This window comes from Ambystoma mexicanum, chromosome 2q, assembly GCF_040938575.1.
Source record: "Ambystoma mexicanum isolate Mex_15411 chromosome 2q, UKY_AmexF1_1, whole genome shotgun sequence".
In the NCBI taxonomy this organism is placed as follows: domain Eukaryota; kingdom Metazoa; phylum Chordata; class Amphibia; order Caudata; family Ambystomatidae; genus Ambystoma; species Ambystoma mexicanum.
Window position 1 is genome coordinate 461,999,007 of NC_090924.1, and position 19,439 is coordinate 462,018,445.

General features: G+C 49.0%; 1 protein-coding gene across 4 annotated transcripts in view; it reads right to left on the bottom strand.

Moving 5' to 3' along the window:
- The window catches only part of RBM10 (RNA binding motif protein 10), a 464,414-nt gene that overhangs the window by 112,073 nt on the left and 332,902 nt on the right, over positions 1-19,439 (bottom strand). For all 4 annotated transcript variants that reach the window (XM_069647579.1, XM_069647578.1, XM_069647580.1 and 1 more), the window contains one exon: positions 5,226-5,372. In XM_069647579.1, the coding sequence (XP_069503680.1) occupies positions 5,226-5,372 (147 nt within the window). The remainder of the gene's footprint in view (positions 1-5,225; positions 5,373-19,439) is intronic.

Below are 19,439 nucleotides of genomic sequence, written 5' to 3' on the forward strand. Positions count from 1 at the left end.
TTCACCTCGACAGAGAAGCCCCTTCAAGGCGACTTCTTCCTTTGAGTTGGTGGGGCCAATCAACTCGTGAGCCACCTGATACCATTCTCGGAGCTGGTTAGGATCAACAAGGGGGGGGAAGGACACCAGCTTGTGTGCTTGATGAACAGCTGCTCGAACTGAAGGGACTCAATTTTTTCCGCGTTTTCCGACGATCCCATTCAGTGCAGGAGTCCCGATGTCCTCCCTCTTGTCCCCACGGCTGAGGCTCAGGAACAGTGAGATCTGCAGGAACTGCCAGGAACCAACGTCTTCAAGCTGCATCTTTTGCTTCATATTAAGGTACTGTGCCAACCCGACAGAGAACGCTTCTCTCAGTGAAACAGGCCTAATCATCTTGTGACCCAACATATGATTCTTTTTCGTACAAACTACTTTTGAGAACTTTGGCAAAGACTTCACCGTTTACTTCAAGAACTGCTCTTTCCTATCCAGTACACTAGTCCATTGACTTTGGCCTAGACTTATTGAACTGAATCGAGTCCTCTAGTGAATTATAACTGTTTGCACTGCCCAAGAAAGTATTTGATCTAGTCTGCTAACTTGTGCCTTTTAACCTCCATTGAAAGTAACTGAAATGCCATTTTCCTCTTATTTCAGGGGAGCCTAATTTGTTCAGAAATGTATTGGTTTGCTATTGAAGTGTGTTTGTTAGGGGTGTCACGGTATTCGTTTTATGACGGTACGATAACCTTCTTGCCAAATGACGGTATATCATGGTTATCGCGGTATAGCAGGTGGAGTTAACTGATCTTAACAAATATTTTCTAAAAGGTCATAAAGTGACAGATTTATCATCACAAACAAAACCAGGCACCCAGGGCCAGAATTGGGCTTTTCAACATACTTTCCACTGAAATGCCTTGCTTCCACCAAACACAAACACACGTGTGGAGAGGAGGGGTGGAGGCCTGCTGCAACTGGCAAAGCAAACTGAAAAGCTTTTCTCAAGTGGTCATTTAGGCTTTTTGCTTCCCCACTGGCTACTGGTGAAGATGAACATGTTGCCATCTTGATAACCTGCATGCCACAGATCAATGGAGGCTGATGGTAGTATACGCGCTTGTGTACACACACACACACACACACACCTTTTACGTTACAGCCTTTAGTTTACTTACGGGCCAAAAGGTGTTCAGTAATCACTGACATGTTACCCTCTGGTATGGCAGCAGGGAATACCCACAGAGATGAGTGAATTTCGCAGTGTGACTTATTATATGTAAATTCAATGATAGAACCAGGGAAATCCCCCATTGCCATATGTTTAGAGAACATTATCCATTATAAATATATAAACCCCAAAGCCGCCACCCCAAAGTAAACCCTTTTCCTTCTTGGCACTGTATCTATTCTTCCTATTGCTAACATATTGATTTTGTGTAAGGCACGTGTGGTTTATGGAATGGCATTAAAACTGCTCCAACTGAAACTACTTGGCAGACGGCACAACCAACAGTGCAAAACCAAGACTGTGCAGCAATTGCTTACTGCAGCCTTTCCAAATCAGATTGAAAAGCACACTTAACGGTATGAACGGTATAAACAATGTGACGGTTATTGTTCAATTAAGTGGTTCACGGTATCTTTAACGGTATACCGTTATACCGTTACATCCCTAGTGTTTGTGCTTTCTGGTTTCCCTCTGCCCGCCTCCCCTCGTCACGATTGGTCCATTTAAAAAAGAATAAAACAAAAAAGCAAAAACAGGCCGTAGCGAGGGTCTGCTCCAACCGCTCCTCACCATTTCCAGTGATCACCACCCGAAGGTAGGGCCTGCCTTGCATCTAGATAAGATTGTGAATGTTAGCATGCCCGCAGTTAAAATAGAACTGTGAAAATTAGCCTGCATCACATCTAGCTAGGATTGTGAAGGTCAGCAAGTGCTACACTTAGACAAAACTGTGAATGTTAGCATGTTAAATGTCAGATAACTCACTAACCAATATAAGCTCAAACCCTCTGCATACTTTTCTCACTCAAAAACTCACAACCATCTCTCGCACAACAAGCCGCACGCACTTAACACATAAGCCGCACCAAAACCACACACGTACTGACACCGATCCAACATCCGCACCTAAGCTCAGCACCCGGTGTATACCGAATTGAAGCTGCCAACAGAACACCACTCCCCTCACTATCCTACTACCCCTTCACCCTACTAACCCATCCCACTTTATCATTTACAGATCCGCCAGAGCGCCTGGGGACCAACTCCATTGGTGACAGTGCGCGGTACAAATATCTTTAACATTTAACAATATTAAGTTGCCTCCTAGTGAATGTTTTCTAAATGATTGTGTAATCAATGAATAAGTGTTTTACCAAGAAACCTTGAGTGCAAGTGTCTATTTGAGCTACTGTGATTGTAGGACCTCTGTGTAAACTCTTGTACTGCTCACATTCCCTCTTGAGATAAGCCTGGCTGCTCAGCTCACTACCACAAACTGTGTAGTACAGACTTATACCAAAGGTTGGTTTTTGCTTACACCAGTAGTCCTAATTGTATGTGGTGGTCCCAGAGGGTACGGCATGCAATTCTGCCCAACACTGAATCCCTGTAACTCCCCCACAGCTCACATTAACCCATCTTGAGATAAGCCTGGCTGTTCAACACGCTACCAAAACTGTAGTACGAGCTTATACCAAAGGTTGGGTTTCCTATACCTGTAGTCCGAGTTGAATGTAGTGTTCCCAGAGGGTACTGCATACAAACAGTATCCATCAGGAATTGCCAGTGCGAGTGCAGGTCCTGCTGCAGCTTGGAGTGATGTCTGTGATAGCGATGAAATCCAAGTAATTAGTCATTATAATGTCTGCTATGTCCACGGCATGGGCTGGTATAGATCTAGCATTTACTAGAGCACCCTTGATAGCTGGGTTGGTAAATCGTGCCTTGATATTTGTGTGAGGAGGCTTTAGGCGGTGATGTGGATACTGTAGGATTAGTGGTCATGTGTTGGGTAGATCTTTTGTGTTTGACATTGGTGGTTGTATAATTCCGGTGTATTCTGGATCCCAGCCTTAAGTTTCTGCTGGATGTGGGGCATGGTTGGTTAGGGGTGTGTCTTGTGGCAAATAATTGTATCCATTGTGTAGGTGTGACCGTGGGATGGTTAGGTGGGGTTCGTTTGTTAGGTGTACTAATGCAGACTGGGCGGGAAGGTGGTAGGTATCGTGAGGGTGGTATATTGTCAGATTGTTGTAGTGTTGCTGACAGCAATCGTGGTGATGCGAGAGCAGGGGGATGTATGGTCAGTGAGATCATGTGTGATCTGCATGTTGGTAATTTTGTAGGTTATATTGCAAAGATACAGCAGTTTTAGGAGCGTGGTGAGAGCAGGTTGTTGGGTGTTCTGCTCATGACTGGTGAGAGTACTCTTTTAGGGGGAGATTGCTGTAGTTCGCTAGGCAGTGATCAAGGGTTACTTGTACAGGTTATCTTTGATTTTATTCCCAGGAAGGCACTAAAAACAATTTTGCAAGGCAAGAACACATTAGAGATCAACCGGCTATAGTTGACAAGATTATGGCCGGCATAATGCGTAAGGTTCTAGGCTAGAATGGGTAGGGGCTGGGCAATGCAATATATGTAACTTGGCATCAGGGAGCGTATAAATGTTTATCAATTCTAAAAGTCACATTATATACGATGACAATGGTATATACATTAGTGATAAGGCAATATGTTACAAGTGGTTTTCCAGAAAGCAGGACTGATAATACTGTACTTCGGATTGCTAACAGTAGGCTGTAAGATATTTGACTTAGATGGGCAGAAACAGTACAATACTGTATAGTTGGTGATAAACTTAATAGCGGTATAAACTGTATTATTATCACAAGAGATGGGGTCAGACAACAAGACTTAAGAGTCGACAGAAGTTCAGGCAGTGCATTAATAAGGCGTCATAAGGCAAGTTACAAGAGTTTACGAGGCAAGTAAATAGATATAACAAATGCATATAGCATGGCAGATGTGTCCGAAATGCTAAAACAGTATGGGCATTACAGCACAATGTGTGCGGTGCGCAATGAGCGAGTAGGCAGAGGAGCATATAGCCTTGTCAGGTATAGTTTTTCTCTTTTTCTATCGGGGTAGATAGTTGAATAGTCAGACAGAATTTGTATGGGCATGTGTTGCGTATATGCTTACCGTAGTGTGGTTGCTGTCCTGCAAAGACTAGGTAGTTTGTTTGGATGACCTGCAGTGCTTAAGTCATAATGAAGTGATATGTACTGGCAAATGTACCGGTGATGAATCAATGTCCACAGTGTCCTAGCTATTTAAGTCACCTGAGGGTGTAGGAAGTCTGTGCGCCATCCACAATGGGAATCATCTGATTAAGAGAAACTAAGAGTATGTTTAAGTGTTACATGTTTTTGCTCCCTTTCTGAAGAAGGCTTAAATAACCGACTGAAATAATTGTTTTACCAAGAAAGTGTTTATTTGAATAACTGTACTGTTAAACTGTCACAACATTACTGCTCACATTGACCCCTCTTGAGATAAGCCTGGCTGCTCGACAACAATACCAACCTGTGTAGTTCAGACTTATACCAAAGGTTGGGTCCCAATTACCAGGTGGTCAAGGTCATTGTAGTGCACCCAAAGGGTACTGCATTCAATCTTGCCCAACATCTTGCGACATGCTCCGGAGTGCAGAGTAGGCTTCGACGAAAACATGACGATCCTTGCCCTTGAGGGGCACCGAAATTCACCGACAAACGGATCCCCGCTTGTCGGCTGATTTAGAGAAAGAGTACACAGGCTCAGTTTGGCAAAAATAGGACTTTTTCCCAAAAAGCACAAAAAAAAAAAAAAGAAGAGCTCACTGAGCAGAACTCAAGTACTCCCAACACTTGAACGTGCGGTAAAAATCTGAACATGGCTGCCGGAGGAGGGGCTTAGGGAGAGGGCAATCATTGGCTGGGAGCAGTATGACCCAGGGTTCAGTGATTGGTTTAGAGGAGAAATACAGTTTGTAAGTGAAAGTGAAACTGTTTTATTTCACCTAGGATTCCCAGCCTGACGGGGAATATTCATGAGCATGTGAATCCATGCCAGACTCGACGATGTAGAATTTGAAAATAACCCCCCACCCCACCCCCCCTCTGCCCCTTTCACTAGAGCACTGGATCTTTGCTACAGATGTCCCAAAGTAACAACAAGCAGGAAATACCTTCTTTTCCAAAATAGCATAGCCAGCATCAGCTGTAGCAGACTCCCGCCTATCATCATCCCTCGAGCTCACGGGCTGGAAGCTGTTCTTGAAGTTCTCCTTCTGCTTGTTAAGGCTGCGGGCCCAGCGCTCCATGTCTTTGGCAATCTGCAAAGAGGACCAGACAATAATAAACAGAATGTCCGAAAGAGTGAGGCAGAGAAAGAATCACATGGCCTAACCCAGGTAGGGGGGGGACCGCCAGACAGTCTGCAAAAGTGATAGGCATACAATACAAATGGCACCTGTATTCGGCAAGGAGTCAGGTACAGCAAAACAAGATGCTGTGGCAAGCAGCAAGCAACCGAACAGAGGATACATATTTGATAAAATCAGGACAGTAGTCCGGGTCAATAAAAAAAAAAAAAATGATGATATGCAGCGGCAAAGCAACAATGAGCAGAGGCAAAGTAGCAATGACAAAGCCAATAATGGATTAAGTGAACAGCTTTTCTCAGGAGATGGAAAATCTATTTATTTGAAATTGCTTTATATTGACATTTTCAGAATACAAAGCAAGAGTGTTAGGAAAGTGTGGATTTTTGCAACTTTCCTACAATAACCGCAATGGAGTCCCCAGCGTACACATTTTTGTCTAGGACCTAGCTGGTTTTGGGGGAGAGTGGGGCTCTCTTGCTCTACTCACCTGCTTCTCTCATTTAGTTGGGGGTGCATTAGTCAGTCCCTATGGAGACCAGTGCAGTGAATCAGTGTTAGGAAATATCTTTTTGCTGCTCTTCTCCCTTAGACCTCTACTGGACACCCTTTCTTTGTGCTCATTTTGAAGCCTGTCCTGACTTTTTGGAGGCAGTTTAAGTCTTCTGCTTTACTTCCCTTGCCTACTCTTATGGGGAAACTTATCAGTCCCTAAGATTATCAGTACTGAGAGACCAGGCCTCTCTTCGAGAATTTCTTGTATTGTTATAATTGCACACATCACCTTTAAGTGAAGTGCAGTTAGGATACTTTGATCCTTATATCCTTTTATATAATGACTTGTGTACTTTGTATGTGTAAGGTTTAATTAAAATCATAACAATTAAGAAATAAATGACTTTTTGGTTACTTTAACGATGTGCCCAAGACAGGTTGGTGGCTGCAGTGATTTTTACTGTTTTCTGAACATCTTGCTAAGGTTTTAGCTTGTTTCGTGGCCACATTGTTCTTTTTCCTGTCTTCTCATCAGGAAATGCCTTATATAGTTTTAGAACAGATTTTACTCGTTACACCATTAACTGCATAGATTTCTATGGGACCCCATTCTTTTTGCTGGTTTTGAACACTGCCCTGACATTTGGGAGGTCAGTAAATTCTTCTTGCTTTATTTCCCTCGCCAGTTTTGCTTATTCTTATGGGGAAACTGAATGGCCCCTGACACTTTAGCACTGAGAGACGATGCCTCTATAAATTCTTGTATTGTTACAATTGCACAATTTACCTTCCAATGAAGTGCAGTTAGGATACTTTTCATCCTTACAACTGGTTATATAATGGCTATTTGGTTACTTTGACAATGTGTGGCACCTGTGAAATTCTGACTGATATTTTCTGCATTAACAGCGAATGGCTACTAAACTTGCATAGTACCCCAACATTGCCGTGTTATCAGATTTTTCTCTTGTTCCTTAGTCATTGTTTGGCCTTCTTCCATGCCATATATGGGAATCCCTTTTCCGGGGAAAGATGCTGTTTTCCCGAGCAAAGGGGCTGTGAGAGTCAGAGGAATCGTCTGGAACGGTCTAGTCCCAATCCGCAAACTCTGGTGCCTGAAAGTCTGTCGCTGGGCGATTAGGATTATGAGTGGTTGTTCGAGATTGGACAACCCCTGGCTGTTTGAATATTGCAGATCCTCACCATTAGTAGGCTTGCTCCAGGCCTGAATCTTGGATAAAAGGAGCCTGCAAATGTTCATAAGATCACAGTTGGGTTCAAGACTTCGAGGAAGAAAACCAACACGCAGACAACCCCTGCAGCTGACCAGCATGGACCCCAATGATTGGCCCGGAGAATGATGCTTACACACCCAGGATCAGCGGGGAACAACCAGTCTCAACAACTACTCGAGGATCCGTGACTTCCGAACGTTCTGAGCAGAGCCTTTGAGCTTTGCAGATCTTCAGCGTGTGCCAAATGTCACCTGCTCTTGCTTTTTCAGCCATCTCACTGCAAGGGAAGCTGCGCTGGGCCTGTTCCTGTGTTCGCCACTTGAAGATGGCCTGTTGCTCCGTGACTGTGGTGACTGCAAATAAAACACCCCTTCAATCCTTTGAGTTGTCGGGGTTTTGCACCGCAGGAGTCTTCACATTTCCTCATTTGGGTCTTCTACTGGAAGCTGCGTGGAACAGATTCCTGTGTACCGTGACCAACCAAAACTAAATCTCGATGCCAAAAGTGACTTCTGCATCCGCGACCCCTGGGCCTTTCTAGATCGGTCCAAGCACAGAAGATTGTGTCCCCCGAATGGTTTCCGAACCACCTGCAGCGGTCTCTGGTAGAATTGAAGTCAGGGTATAAGTTAACACACCTGTCCTCTAAAGGGTTACATTGGGCTTAAAGTCCTAACCGTAACTCTTTCTCACCCGAACTTTGGTGGTGTAACCTGGGTTTAGGACCCCTCCCCAAGCCCATACTAGTGTGTTGGATTGAGCGATTACGCCCTTAAACTTTACATAAATTGGTATCTAACTTTCAAACTCTTATATTACTAACCATTGGCACAGTGTTAGGGAAATTATCATTTTTATGCTTCATCCCCTCTCCTAGTGAAACCCCCAGCATTTTTGCTGGACTTCGGGACCTTTTTCTTTATATCCTGAATGAGTGGAGCCTTTATCCACTCATTCATTTTTATGGGTTCAGTCTTTTGGAACTGTGTTCTACCTTTTCTATGGAGTCTACTTTCCTCCATCTCTCTTTTTAGGCATCAGTGATTAACTTTTGCAGCACACAACTAGTCATTTGCAGTGTTGGGTACCCTTTGGGTTCTCCTTTGAGATGCTTTCTTTATCCTTACTACTGTTAAGGATTTTTATCCCTCCTAAAACTTTATTTTCTGAGATTGGCACACCACCTTATGAGGAGTGCCAAGGGGCTACTTCGTATCCCCCTTCTGTCTGCTACTGTGACTTTTTAGTCACACAGACAACCCTCTAATAATGGCTGGTGGCAGTGGACTTGTTCTACCAAATATTGTGCTATTCTTTACTGCTGACTGTTAGGGAGAATTCTCATAAATGTGCTAATTCCCCTCACCTTAGAGACCCCCAGCAACTTTGCTGGATTTGGAGGACTTGATTTTTTTATCTGGAAAGAGTGCAAGCCTTTTTTCCCCACTCGATAGGGGGTCTGGGAGTCTCTACCAGCATGAACACGGCCCAATGACCTGTTCTTGGGTGGATGGCCCCTGGGAGAGTCTCAACCAAGTCTTTAGCTCACTGTTCCTTTCACAGAGAATACATATCCCAGCACTTACTGTTTTGTGTATGTTTTACTCTTGTGTTCTTTGAGAGTTTTAGGTTAACTCCATAGGCTTCTTTTCATGTGGGTTACACAGCTCCCTCAGTGTATGTCTTTTTAGACTTGCCAAAGTTTTAAATACCATCACTGGGATAAACTACAGTTTCCCAGAGAATGTAAAGTTAAATTGACTTTACTAGTCTCTTTAAATTCCTAGACCCAGCACACACTATCTTCCTATAGAGTGCTGGAGGGGTTACCTAGTATCCCCCATGTCTAGAAACTCATGTAGCAGTCAAATGCTACCCTTTTCTATCGAAATGGCTGGTGGCAGTGGTTTTAGAACGAACTACCATGATTTTTCCCGACCGTGAACACCAGTAGCTAAAAATCGCGGGAGCCATGTTTTTCAAGATGGCTCCTTAAGCCCCTTTGTTTAAACCAATCCCGATCTTTTTCGCCATTTCTTTTTGTAAAGGTCCTTCTAGAGTTTCTCTGCGCGCCAAACCAGGTTTGGTCCCTTTGTTTCCATGCCTTCGGCGGGCTTCAGGTCTGAAGACCACCTCTGGCGTCCGAGTGTATGGGGTGGGCAGGCAGTGAGGGCGATGCCCAAAACTCCCTGTGCTTAGTCTCTAGGAGACCCAAATGCACTCTGGCGCGATTGGCTGGCTGTCCGGCAAGGTGTGACCACGACGACGACCACCCCGGAGTTCTGGTGTAGCGGGAGATAGCTGCCAGATGAACCTTGATGGAAGCATCGGCCAACCCTGCCTTGGCCAGCGACAGCAAATACGGCAGCACCTGCAGGCCCGTAATCCATGGAGGGTCGAGTTCTGTGTACGGCACCACTGCTGAACCTCTTCCACTTATGGCCGTAGCATTTCAGTGTACCTTACAGTCTGCCGGGAGATCTTATCCACCAAACTCTAGCGCTGCAGGAGCCAGGCCTGCAAGTTCAGCGACTCGGTCGTGGTGCAGAATCACACGTTCTTGCCTGGCAAGAAGATCTAGACCCGCCGGAAGCTTGAACGAAGGGGACGCAGACATGTCCAGAAAGTCCGGGTACCATATCTGCCTCGGCCACGCTGGTGCGACGAGGATCATCCTGCACCGGGACTGTCGGAGTTGACCAATGAGTCGCAGAAGCAATGGCAACGGGGGAACAAATAGAGGAACATGCCGTCCCAGGGGAAGGAGAATGCATTCCCCATGCTCCCCGGATGGGGAAACCTGCTGGCAAACCTCCCGACACTTGGTGTTCGTCGCCGTCGCAAACAGATCGATCTGGGGATTGCCCCATTGTCGAAACAGTAGGTCCACCTGATCCTGCCGAAGCTCCCACTCTTGGCAAGAGCGCAGCTCCCTGTGGAGTGAGTCGGCAATCGTATTCTTCACTTCTGCCAGATGAAAGGGTACCAGGAACATCCTCTGAGCGACGGCCCAGTGCCATAGATCCTGCGCTTCCTTGGAGAGTGCCGGAGATCTGGTACCCCTCTGCTTCCAGATGGAAAAAACATAGTGGTGGTGTTGTCGGCCTCTTGCGTGGAGATTTCTGGTGTGCACCCCCCCATCCCTCCATGGAGGCATCAGTCATCACCGTCTCCTGATGTGCTGGGGTCTGGAAGTCCGTGCCCGCTGCAAGATGCGCGTGGATGCACCACCACCAAATCGCTCGCCGGAATGTCTCGTTGAGGGCGTTCTTGTCCTCAAAGCTTCCCGATACTTGAATCCAACAGGGGCGTCGAACTCTTGCAGCAGCCGCATTCGCAGCCTGCACAGCCGAACAAGGTAGACGCAGGATGACATGACGAGCAGGGACTTAATGGACCGCACCCTGACAATTTCCATGGTCAGCAGGCGTTTTACCTTGCCCAAAATGGCCTTTATACTGTCCTCCGACAGCAAAGCCAGGCATGACACCATGTTGAGCCTGGACCCCAGAAACCAAGCGTCCTTAGATGGCATCAAGCAGGACTTTGCATAGTTTATTGAGAACTCCAGTTCCGTGAGCAGGTGCACAGTCCTTGCAGTTTGCTCGATGGCAAGTTCCCTCGACTTCGCTCGGATAAGCCAATCGTCCAGGTAGGGGTAGACATGGATGCCCTGCAGGTGGAGCTGCGCCGCCACAGGTGCCAGGCACTTGGTGAAGACCCTTGGTGCCGACTTCAAACCGAAGGGAAGGGCCTTGAATTGATATGGCTGCCCCTGGACCACAAAGCGTCGAAACTTTCGATGCCCCTTGTGGATGTGGAAATAAGCCTCCTCTAGATCCAGCGAGGACAGGAAATGCCCTTCCTCGAGTTCTCCCAGCACGTGCTGAAGGGTGACGATCCAAAACCTCTGGGACTTGATGCATTTGTTGAGGCAGCGGAGATCCAGGATGGGCCACCAACCGCCGGTCTTCTTCCTGAGCAAGTACACTCGAGCCCCAGAGCCTTTTCAGGACGAGTTCTAGCGCACCCTTTTTCAGCATCGCGCATACCTCTAGAAGTAGTTGTGGGACGAGGTCTTCTGGCCTGGCTACTGGTGGAAAGTGGGGACACTTCCTTTGGAATTCCAGGGTGTGCCCATGGGCCAGGGCGTCCAGCGCCCAACTGTCGGTGGAGACGGACTTCCACACACCGACTAAGTTCGCCAGCCGGCCTCCCATCGGGGTGCTCGCATGGGGGCCCGACGTCACGGCCGGTTCAGTCCTGCTTCGTCTTGGACGCCCCACCTTGGCAACAATTTCCTCGGCTTTGCTGCGGCCCCTGTAGGCTTCCTGGGCAGAGGAACGTGATGGTTGATGGTAAGAAGAGAAGTTGCCACCGAATCCTTTGGAGGCACCGTGGGACTTGCCTCCGGAGGCCCGAAAGGACGGCTGTTGCTGTTGGTGTGCCCAAGGCACGAGCCGTCTCTGTATCTGCCTTGATGGCCTGCAGAGATTTGTCCACCGTTGTGCCGGAAAAGTTGCCCATTGAAGGTCATGTCCAATATCCTTGTCTGGATATCCGGACGGAAATTGGTGGCCTTCAGCCAACCTCGCCGACCAAGGCAAACGCTGTTGCCCATCTGGCGGAAGCCGGTGTCGGCGATGTCCGTGGCAACCTTGAAGGCATGGTCCAATGCCACCTCGCCTTCTTGTAGGATTTCAAGGGCCTCTGCCCTCTTGTCGTCTTGTCTGAAAGGAAGTCCAGGAGAGGGGCGATCTTAAACCAAAGCTCCCTGTCATAGTGGGCCACGATGGCAAGCGCGTTGGCAGCCTTAATGGTCATTGCTGCCGACATGACCCGTCCCATGGCATCTAGCTTCTTTCCGTTGTCGGTGGGGAAGTGGAAGTCTATGCTGCCAACCCAGCAGATTTCTCTCTGGCTGCCGCCGAGACCACAAAGTCCAGGGACGGCTGGGATCTGAGACACTTCATGCAGAGTCTGGCACTCTATTTCTTCTCGTACTGGTCTCTTTTTGCTGTGGCAGAGGACGGGTTCTTCAGGAAGGGACAGTCCTTCGTCCCAAATTTCGCCCAACAGCGGGATCGAGAGCACGGTCTTCCTCTTGGCACTGATAAAGGAATCCCTCCTTTTCCTCAGGGTTCAGTTGAAATTGCCCCGAGGCCCTATAGATCATGGCGTGGAACAAACCAATCTCGTTGGGTGGAGAAGCCCTGGGTACTGGCGACAGGAGGTCCGTTCCGTCGTAGTCTGTCTCGTCCCTCGGCGAAGTGGATGGAGGTGACGGCTGGTAGGGTGGAGGAGGCTGGACTCTCCTCTTAGTCGGCGGGTCCCCTGATGGTCCAGGCGCCGCTGGATCGCCCATCGGAGGCAGGGCATCCTTGTCCTCATCTCTGAGCACAGGGTGTGCAGAGCTTGTAGGATGTCAGCCGACGTGTCCGTCGGTGGTGGCGGAGGGAGCATCGGCAGTGGCGTCCCCTGGTTACTCACCGCCCTGCCGCCCCTCGTCGGTTTCCATGTCTGCATCGGGGTCCTTACTGTAGGACTTGGCCTAGACAAACTTCTTGTCAAGCACTGTCTTCAGGCCAGAGAGCTCTTCCTCGGAAGAGATATCCGAGTCCGGCTGGACTCCCATGCCCCCCCCCCCCCTTCCCCTCTTTTTGGCCGGGGGCGACGGCCTCAGGGAAATGATCGGCATCGTCTTCACGGGCGGCTTCTCAATGGGCAGAAAAGAGGATTCCCTCTGAGCAGGCAGGGAAACTCTAGTCTTGGGTGACGTCTCCACTGGGACTGTATCTGCGGCCTTTCGCCAGGGACGCCACAACACCCTCAATAGACACCTTTGCCTCGTGAACCTGGGCCTTCACGACCATGGGTGCGTCTGAGGCCTTCACTGTTGGGGGGTCAATGCCCCAATCACCCTTTCTCTGAGTCGACCGGGCCTTCTCCGGAAGCTTACCTGGTGGTCTGACTTCCTTTTCTTTGCCGAGCCGTAGCATTGGCGATGCTGCGCCCGACCTGGCTGCCGCGGAACCTGTACCAACAGCGCCCTCTGTGCCCGTGGATTCGTGGTGCTTTGCCTTATGTTGGGCCCCCGTTGACGGAGCGCCCTTAAAGGTCTTAGAAGACCGCTCAGATTTCCTCTTGGAGAAGCATGCTGCCGGGGCTCACCTGCCGCCAAGGTCTTCGTCTGCAGCCACTCGGCGAGCCGCTTGCGACGGTCCTTCATGGTGCGTGGCACCATGTCCTTGCAGAACGCACAGGCCTCCTCCATGTGCGAGCGGTCCGAATGGAGGCAATAAAGGCACAGGGAGTGCCCATCGTCCAGGAAGATGTCCTTCTGGGCAGATCCTGAACAGAGGCGTTGAGTCTCCTTTATCCTCGGCCATGTGCACATGGTGTAGGCCTCCAAGAATCTTCTGGAAACCTCCAAGAAGTGAACTCTACAAAAAAAAAAAAAATGATATATATATATGGGATACATTACTCACCGTAATCGTATTTCTGATGCTTGTATCTGCTTAGATTCACATGCTGTGCATAGGCCGACATCTAGTGGAAGCTGCGGAGTATTACAGTTTGTTTTTCGAAAGTCGAAAATGGGCGTCGACACAGGCGTGCCAGTAATACTATCCCTAGTGTGACGTCCACTGTACCCAAGATCCCTCACGCGTGTAGGATCCTCAGATTGTATTTTTTTTTCTGACATGAGGAAGCATGAGGAGTAGCGTGAGTACAGATAATCCAAGCAGATAGACAGAAAGGTAAGACTACAAGCAATCATGCGCCTTCTCTCGGAGGGGAGGAAGGGTGGGTCGCATGTGAATCTAAGCAGATACAAGCATCAGAAATACGATTACGGTGAGTAATGTATCCCTTCTGAGGCTTGTGGAATCTGCTTAGATCACATGCTGTGCATAGATTAGCGAGCAGTACCAGAAGAAGGAGGTGGGATGTGAGAAGGGTCATGAGCAAACAGGTGTCTTAGAACCGCTTGTCCCACTTGTGTATCTGTCTTGGAATGAGTGTCAATGCAGTAATGCTGAGTAAAAGTGTGAATAGAGCTCCAAGTAGCCGCTTTGCAAATGGTGTCGAGGGGAACATTTGCAATGAAAGCCAGAGTGGCCCCAATGCCTCCAGTAGAGTGGGCCCTTGGCGTAAAAGGCAGAGTCTTTTCAGAAAGAGAGTAACACAGCTGTATACAGTTGATAATCCACTTCGAGATAGCGCCCTTAGAGACGCGATCCCCTTCTCTGCCTGTAGCTACGGAGACAAACAGTTGATCTGTTTTCCTTAGCGGTCTGGTTTTATTTACATAGTATAGGACCGCCCTACGCACATCTAGGGTGTGTAGTTTCACCTCAGCCGAGCTTTGCGGGTTCTGGAAGAAAGTCGGAAGCTCGATGGACTGGTTTACATGGAACTTGGATATGAATTTAGGTGAGAACCTAGGGTGTGTGCGTAAAACCAGTTTGTCCTTGTGGATAGTAAAGAAAGGATCCTGCACTGACAGAGCCTGAATTTCACTGACCCTTCTTATGGAGGTAATGGCTACTAAGAAGGCCGTTTTATAAGTCAGGTGTTTGAGACTACTTTTATGCATGGGTTCGAATGGGGGTCCCATGAGCTTAGCTAGCACCACGTTGAGGTCCCATCCTGGCGGTGGGTTCGAAATAGGAGGGTGAAGTCTCTTTACTCCTTCCATGAAGGCTTTAACCACTGGTACTTTCCACCACGAGACCTTGTTATGGGATGTGGTGTAAGCCGAGAGGGCTGCCAGGTGTACTTTCAACGAGTTAAAAACCAACCCTGCATCCAGCAGGTGGAGCATGTATGTCACAACGTTGGAAGGAGTGCAATCAACCGGGTTGATTTGTTTATTCTGGCACCAGATAACGAATCTTTTCCACTTATCAAAGTAACAGTGCCTTGTATTTGGTTTCCTGGACTCCTTTAGAATGTCCATACACCTCTGTGGTAATTTGAGATGTCCAAACTCTATGACTTCAGGAGCCATGCTGCTAGGTTCATAGAGTTGGGTTCCTGATGCACTGTTTGACCCTGTTGCTGGGACAGTAGGTTGTACCAGGCTGGGAGTCTGATGGGTTCGCACACCGCCATCCTGCGTAGGTGTGGAAACCATGGTTGTCTCGCCCACATGGGAGCAACTAGGATGAGCGTCATCGATTCCTTGTTCATCTTGTATCCCACCTTCCTGATGAGAGGAGTTGGTGGAAAAGCGTACGCAAACATCCCTGACCAGTTCATCCACAGGGCATTCCCTTGGGAGTCCGGCTGGGGGAACCTGGATGCAAATCCTGGGCATTGTTTGTTTTCGCTTGTGGCGAATAGGTCTATAGTGGGGAAACCCCACTGAGAGAAGAGATCTTCTACTACGTCTCTGTGAAGGACCCATTCGTGTTCTTCTGGGAGGGAGTCTCTGCTTAGAGCATCCGCTAGGGAATTGAGCTCCCCTGGAACATGTTGCGATGACAGGAAGATGTTCCGTCTGAGTGCCCATATCCATATTTTTTGGGCAAGCTTGGACAGATTTGGCGAACGAGTCCCCCCTTGCTTGTTCAGATAGAACATGGCTGTCGTGCTGTCCGTCCTGATCTGCACCGACAAGTTCAGTAGATGGGGCTCGAACGCCCTTAGCGCTCGGAATACTGCCAGAAGCTCTAGCATATTGATGTGGTTCTTGGCTACTGAGTGAGACCAGAGACCCTGAGCTGTGTGGTGGAGATGGTGAGCTCCCCACCCAGTCAGGCATGCATCTGTAGTCAGCACGGCTTGTACTTCGGGATCGTAAAAGGGTTTCCCCCTTGCGAGATTCTCTCTTGTCCACCAGTGTAGGCTCTGTACGAGTGTTGGCGAAACGACCACTAGATCGTCCCAATGACCACTTGCCTGAGACCACTGTTTCGCCAACCATTCCTGCATGGGACGCATGCGCAGCCGCGCGTGGGGGACCAGGTAAATGCATGACGCCATCATGCCCAGTAACCGCATAGCTTTGCGTACTGTTGTCTGTTGACCTGACTGATAATGCAGAATTTGCAGAAGTATATTCCGAATTCTCTCTTCCGAAGGGAAGGTCAATCCTTTCTGAGTATCTAGGATAGCTCCTAGAAACTGTTTTGAGGTGCTTGGCACTAGACTTGACTTTTTCTCGTTGATGGAGAAGCCTAATTCGTGGAGGAGGTCGATAGTCCTTTGAATGTTTGACCTGCAAATTCCTGGGGTTTCCCCCGTTATGAGCCAGTCGTCCAGATAAGGGTACACCGGGATTGCTTCCCTGCGTAGGTGTGCAGCCGCCACCGCCAGTACCTTGGTGAATACCCTTGGTGCTGAAGCTATCCCGAAGGGCAGTACCTTGAATTGGTAGTGGCGACTGTCCACCTTGAAGCGCAAGTACTTTCTGTGCGCTGGGAGCATGGAAATATGAAAATAAGCATCTTTCATATCCAAGGTTGCCATGTAATCCCCCTTTTTTAGGAGGGGGCTTACCTCTTGTAGCGTGGTCATACGGAATTTTTGGGGCTTGACATACTTGTTGGCAGGCCGTAAGTCCAATACTGGGCGCATTGTCAAATCTTTCTTTGGCACAAGGAAGTAAGTTGAATAGATACCCTTGTTTACCTGGTGTCCTGGGACGAGTTCTATCGCGTCCTTTTGTAGCAGAATGGCGATCTCCTCGAGAAGGATCTTTTGATGCTCTAGGGAGTGCACTCTTTGTCGTGGAGGATGATTCCGGGGACGCTGCAGTAGTTCTATACAATATCCTGCGGATACTGTTGACAGCACCCATCTGTCTGAGGTGATCCCTTCCCAAGCCTGGGTGAAGGTGGAAATGCGTCCCCCTACTGGGGTTGCGTGGCAAGGGACCCTGAACTGAGCGTCACTGTTTTGGTGGAGGCGTGCCACCTCCCTTGTTGGGGCTGCCTCTGCCTCTTCCACGACCTCTCTTGTTACCCCTGCCGTAACTCTGGGTAGACTGCTGGTTGTTATTCCATTGTGTACCTTGTCCCTGGGCATAGTTGCCTCTCTGTGAATTTTGGCCGCGTGGGCGACGAAAATTATTGTTCCCCCTCTGGTTAGGGGGTTTGTTGGTAAGCTGGCCAAGGGACTTGAGAGTCTCATATTCATCTTTGGCATTTTTAAGTGCGTCTTCGACCGCTTTCCCAAACAATAGGTCGGGTTCCACTGGCTTGTCTATTAAAGAAGCCTGGGTTTCTGTCTTGAATCCTGACTGCCGTAACCACGCATGTCTCTTGATAACAGTACCTTCTGCTATCAATCTCCCTGCGTTGTCAGCGGCGTCGAAAGTTGCTTTTAAAATGCAACCAGACACGGCTCTTCCCTCTGCTGAGATCCGAGCCAGCTGGCCTTTTAACGGTTCTGGAGCAGAGGCAATGAGCGCCGCGACTTCTTCCCATTGATGGCAATTGTAACTAGCCAACAGGGTGGTGGAATTCGCAATTCTTGCTTGGTAGGCGGACGTTGAGGCTACCTTTCTGCCAAACCCGTAAAGTTTTTTGCTCTCCTTATCGGGAGGAGCTTCTGATGAAGATAAGGGCGTGCCAGCCCTTTTTCTAGTGTTGGTCACCACTAGGGAATCTGGTTTAAGATGTCCCCTTATATACAGAGGGTCAGACTGGGCTGCCCGGAAAATCTTTTCAATTCTGGGGTTGACAGCTCTGGTGAGGTTGGGATTCACCAGGGAAGGATCTATTCTTCGTTGGATGGATTTGAGGATAGGGATGGTCTGAGCGACCGGTCTTCTCTCTCCTACAAACTCCTCCGCGAAGTCCCTTTCCTCCTGTACACCGTGGGTGTCGATGTGGAAGTGTTCCGCTGCTCGAGCGAGAACCTCGTTGAGGAGGGGCTGGTTATCAACTGGAGAGTCAGTAACTGGGGCTTCGCTTTGTACTGGGGAATCTACTCTGTAAATTTCCTGTTCATCTTCTCCCTCCTCCAGGTCCTCATCCTCTGCATAGTAATCTGTCCCAGTTTGTTCTTCCATAATTTCAAACTCCTGGTCCTCTTCAGGGAAAACTTGTCCCTGGTAACTGTGGAGTGGAGTAGAATATGGAGTGGAGTAAGGCTGAACCTCGAAGGGTTCAGGTCTTTCGACCCGGGGCTTTTTACTTAGCGGGATAGGATCGGAGGAGCCTGAGGGTGTGGCCCCTTGAGGGTTATATGAAAGAAAGTGTTCTGGGTTCTTATCATAAAAATCAGCCAAGGAAGACATCCTAGACATAACCCTGTCTATGTCTTCACTGGACCATTCCCTGGAACAGGGTATTACTTTAGCAGGAGATGATTTATGGGACTTTTCAAGGGTAGACTTGTGTTTACTTGTCTGCCTAGGGTGAGAGGATGGCTTTACAGGGGTGGAAGGCTGTGCTTTCCGCTGTTTCCCCCCCTCCCCGTGCGTGGAAAAATGTTTTCCCTGTCCCCTGGGGGCCCCAGAGATTTTCGACGCCTGGCGCCGAGGGTCTGGAGAGGTATCTGTGTGCTTCAGGCGTGGGGCCTCACTGGTGTTAACCGCGGTCTCGGTATCTTGAAGCGCGGCCTGGGGGTGGAAGTCGTCTTCGTCTCCCGACGATCGAACTTCCGTTAATGTGTGTAGCGAGGCACTCTTGGCAAGAGTGGATGATTGCCTTGCGTCGTGAGGTGATCTCGATCGAGAGCGCCCAGAGGACACCGAGTCGGACCGTTCTTTTTGTGCCTCTTTCCGGGAAGTCGACGTCGTCGAGGTCCGGTTGGTCTTAGTGTGTTTAGTGTGTGTTAGGTGTGTAGCGCTTGCGTCGCCGGGGGTCTTCCCCATAGCCGCCCTGCCGGACGACCTTCCGAGGTCGGGGACCTGCGCTCGCCGGCTGTCTTTCGACGCCATAATGCCCTCGCCGTCCGAAAGTACGGCGTCGCTGCCATCGCTGAAGGCGCCCTCCGCTGCCATGGCCTCCTGCCAGGCGTGGTGGGCCCAACGCTTTGTCGAACGGTCCTTAAGTGTCTTAGGTTTAAACCTACTACACGCTCTGCAGTTCGCTTCGGGGTGATCCCTCGGCAAGCAGAGATTGCACGTGGCGTGCCTGTCGACCCAAGGGTATTTGCGATTGCACTTGGGGCAGAATTGAAAAGGGGTACCCTCCATACGCACCTTAAGGCAGCGGGCTGCTAAGTGTAGGAATATATAAAATGTAACTCTATATCAAGAGTGAAGAGTATGTACCACCCCCCACTCTCCCTACTTGTAAGGGCCGAGGCCAGCGGCCTACTAGGCCCG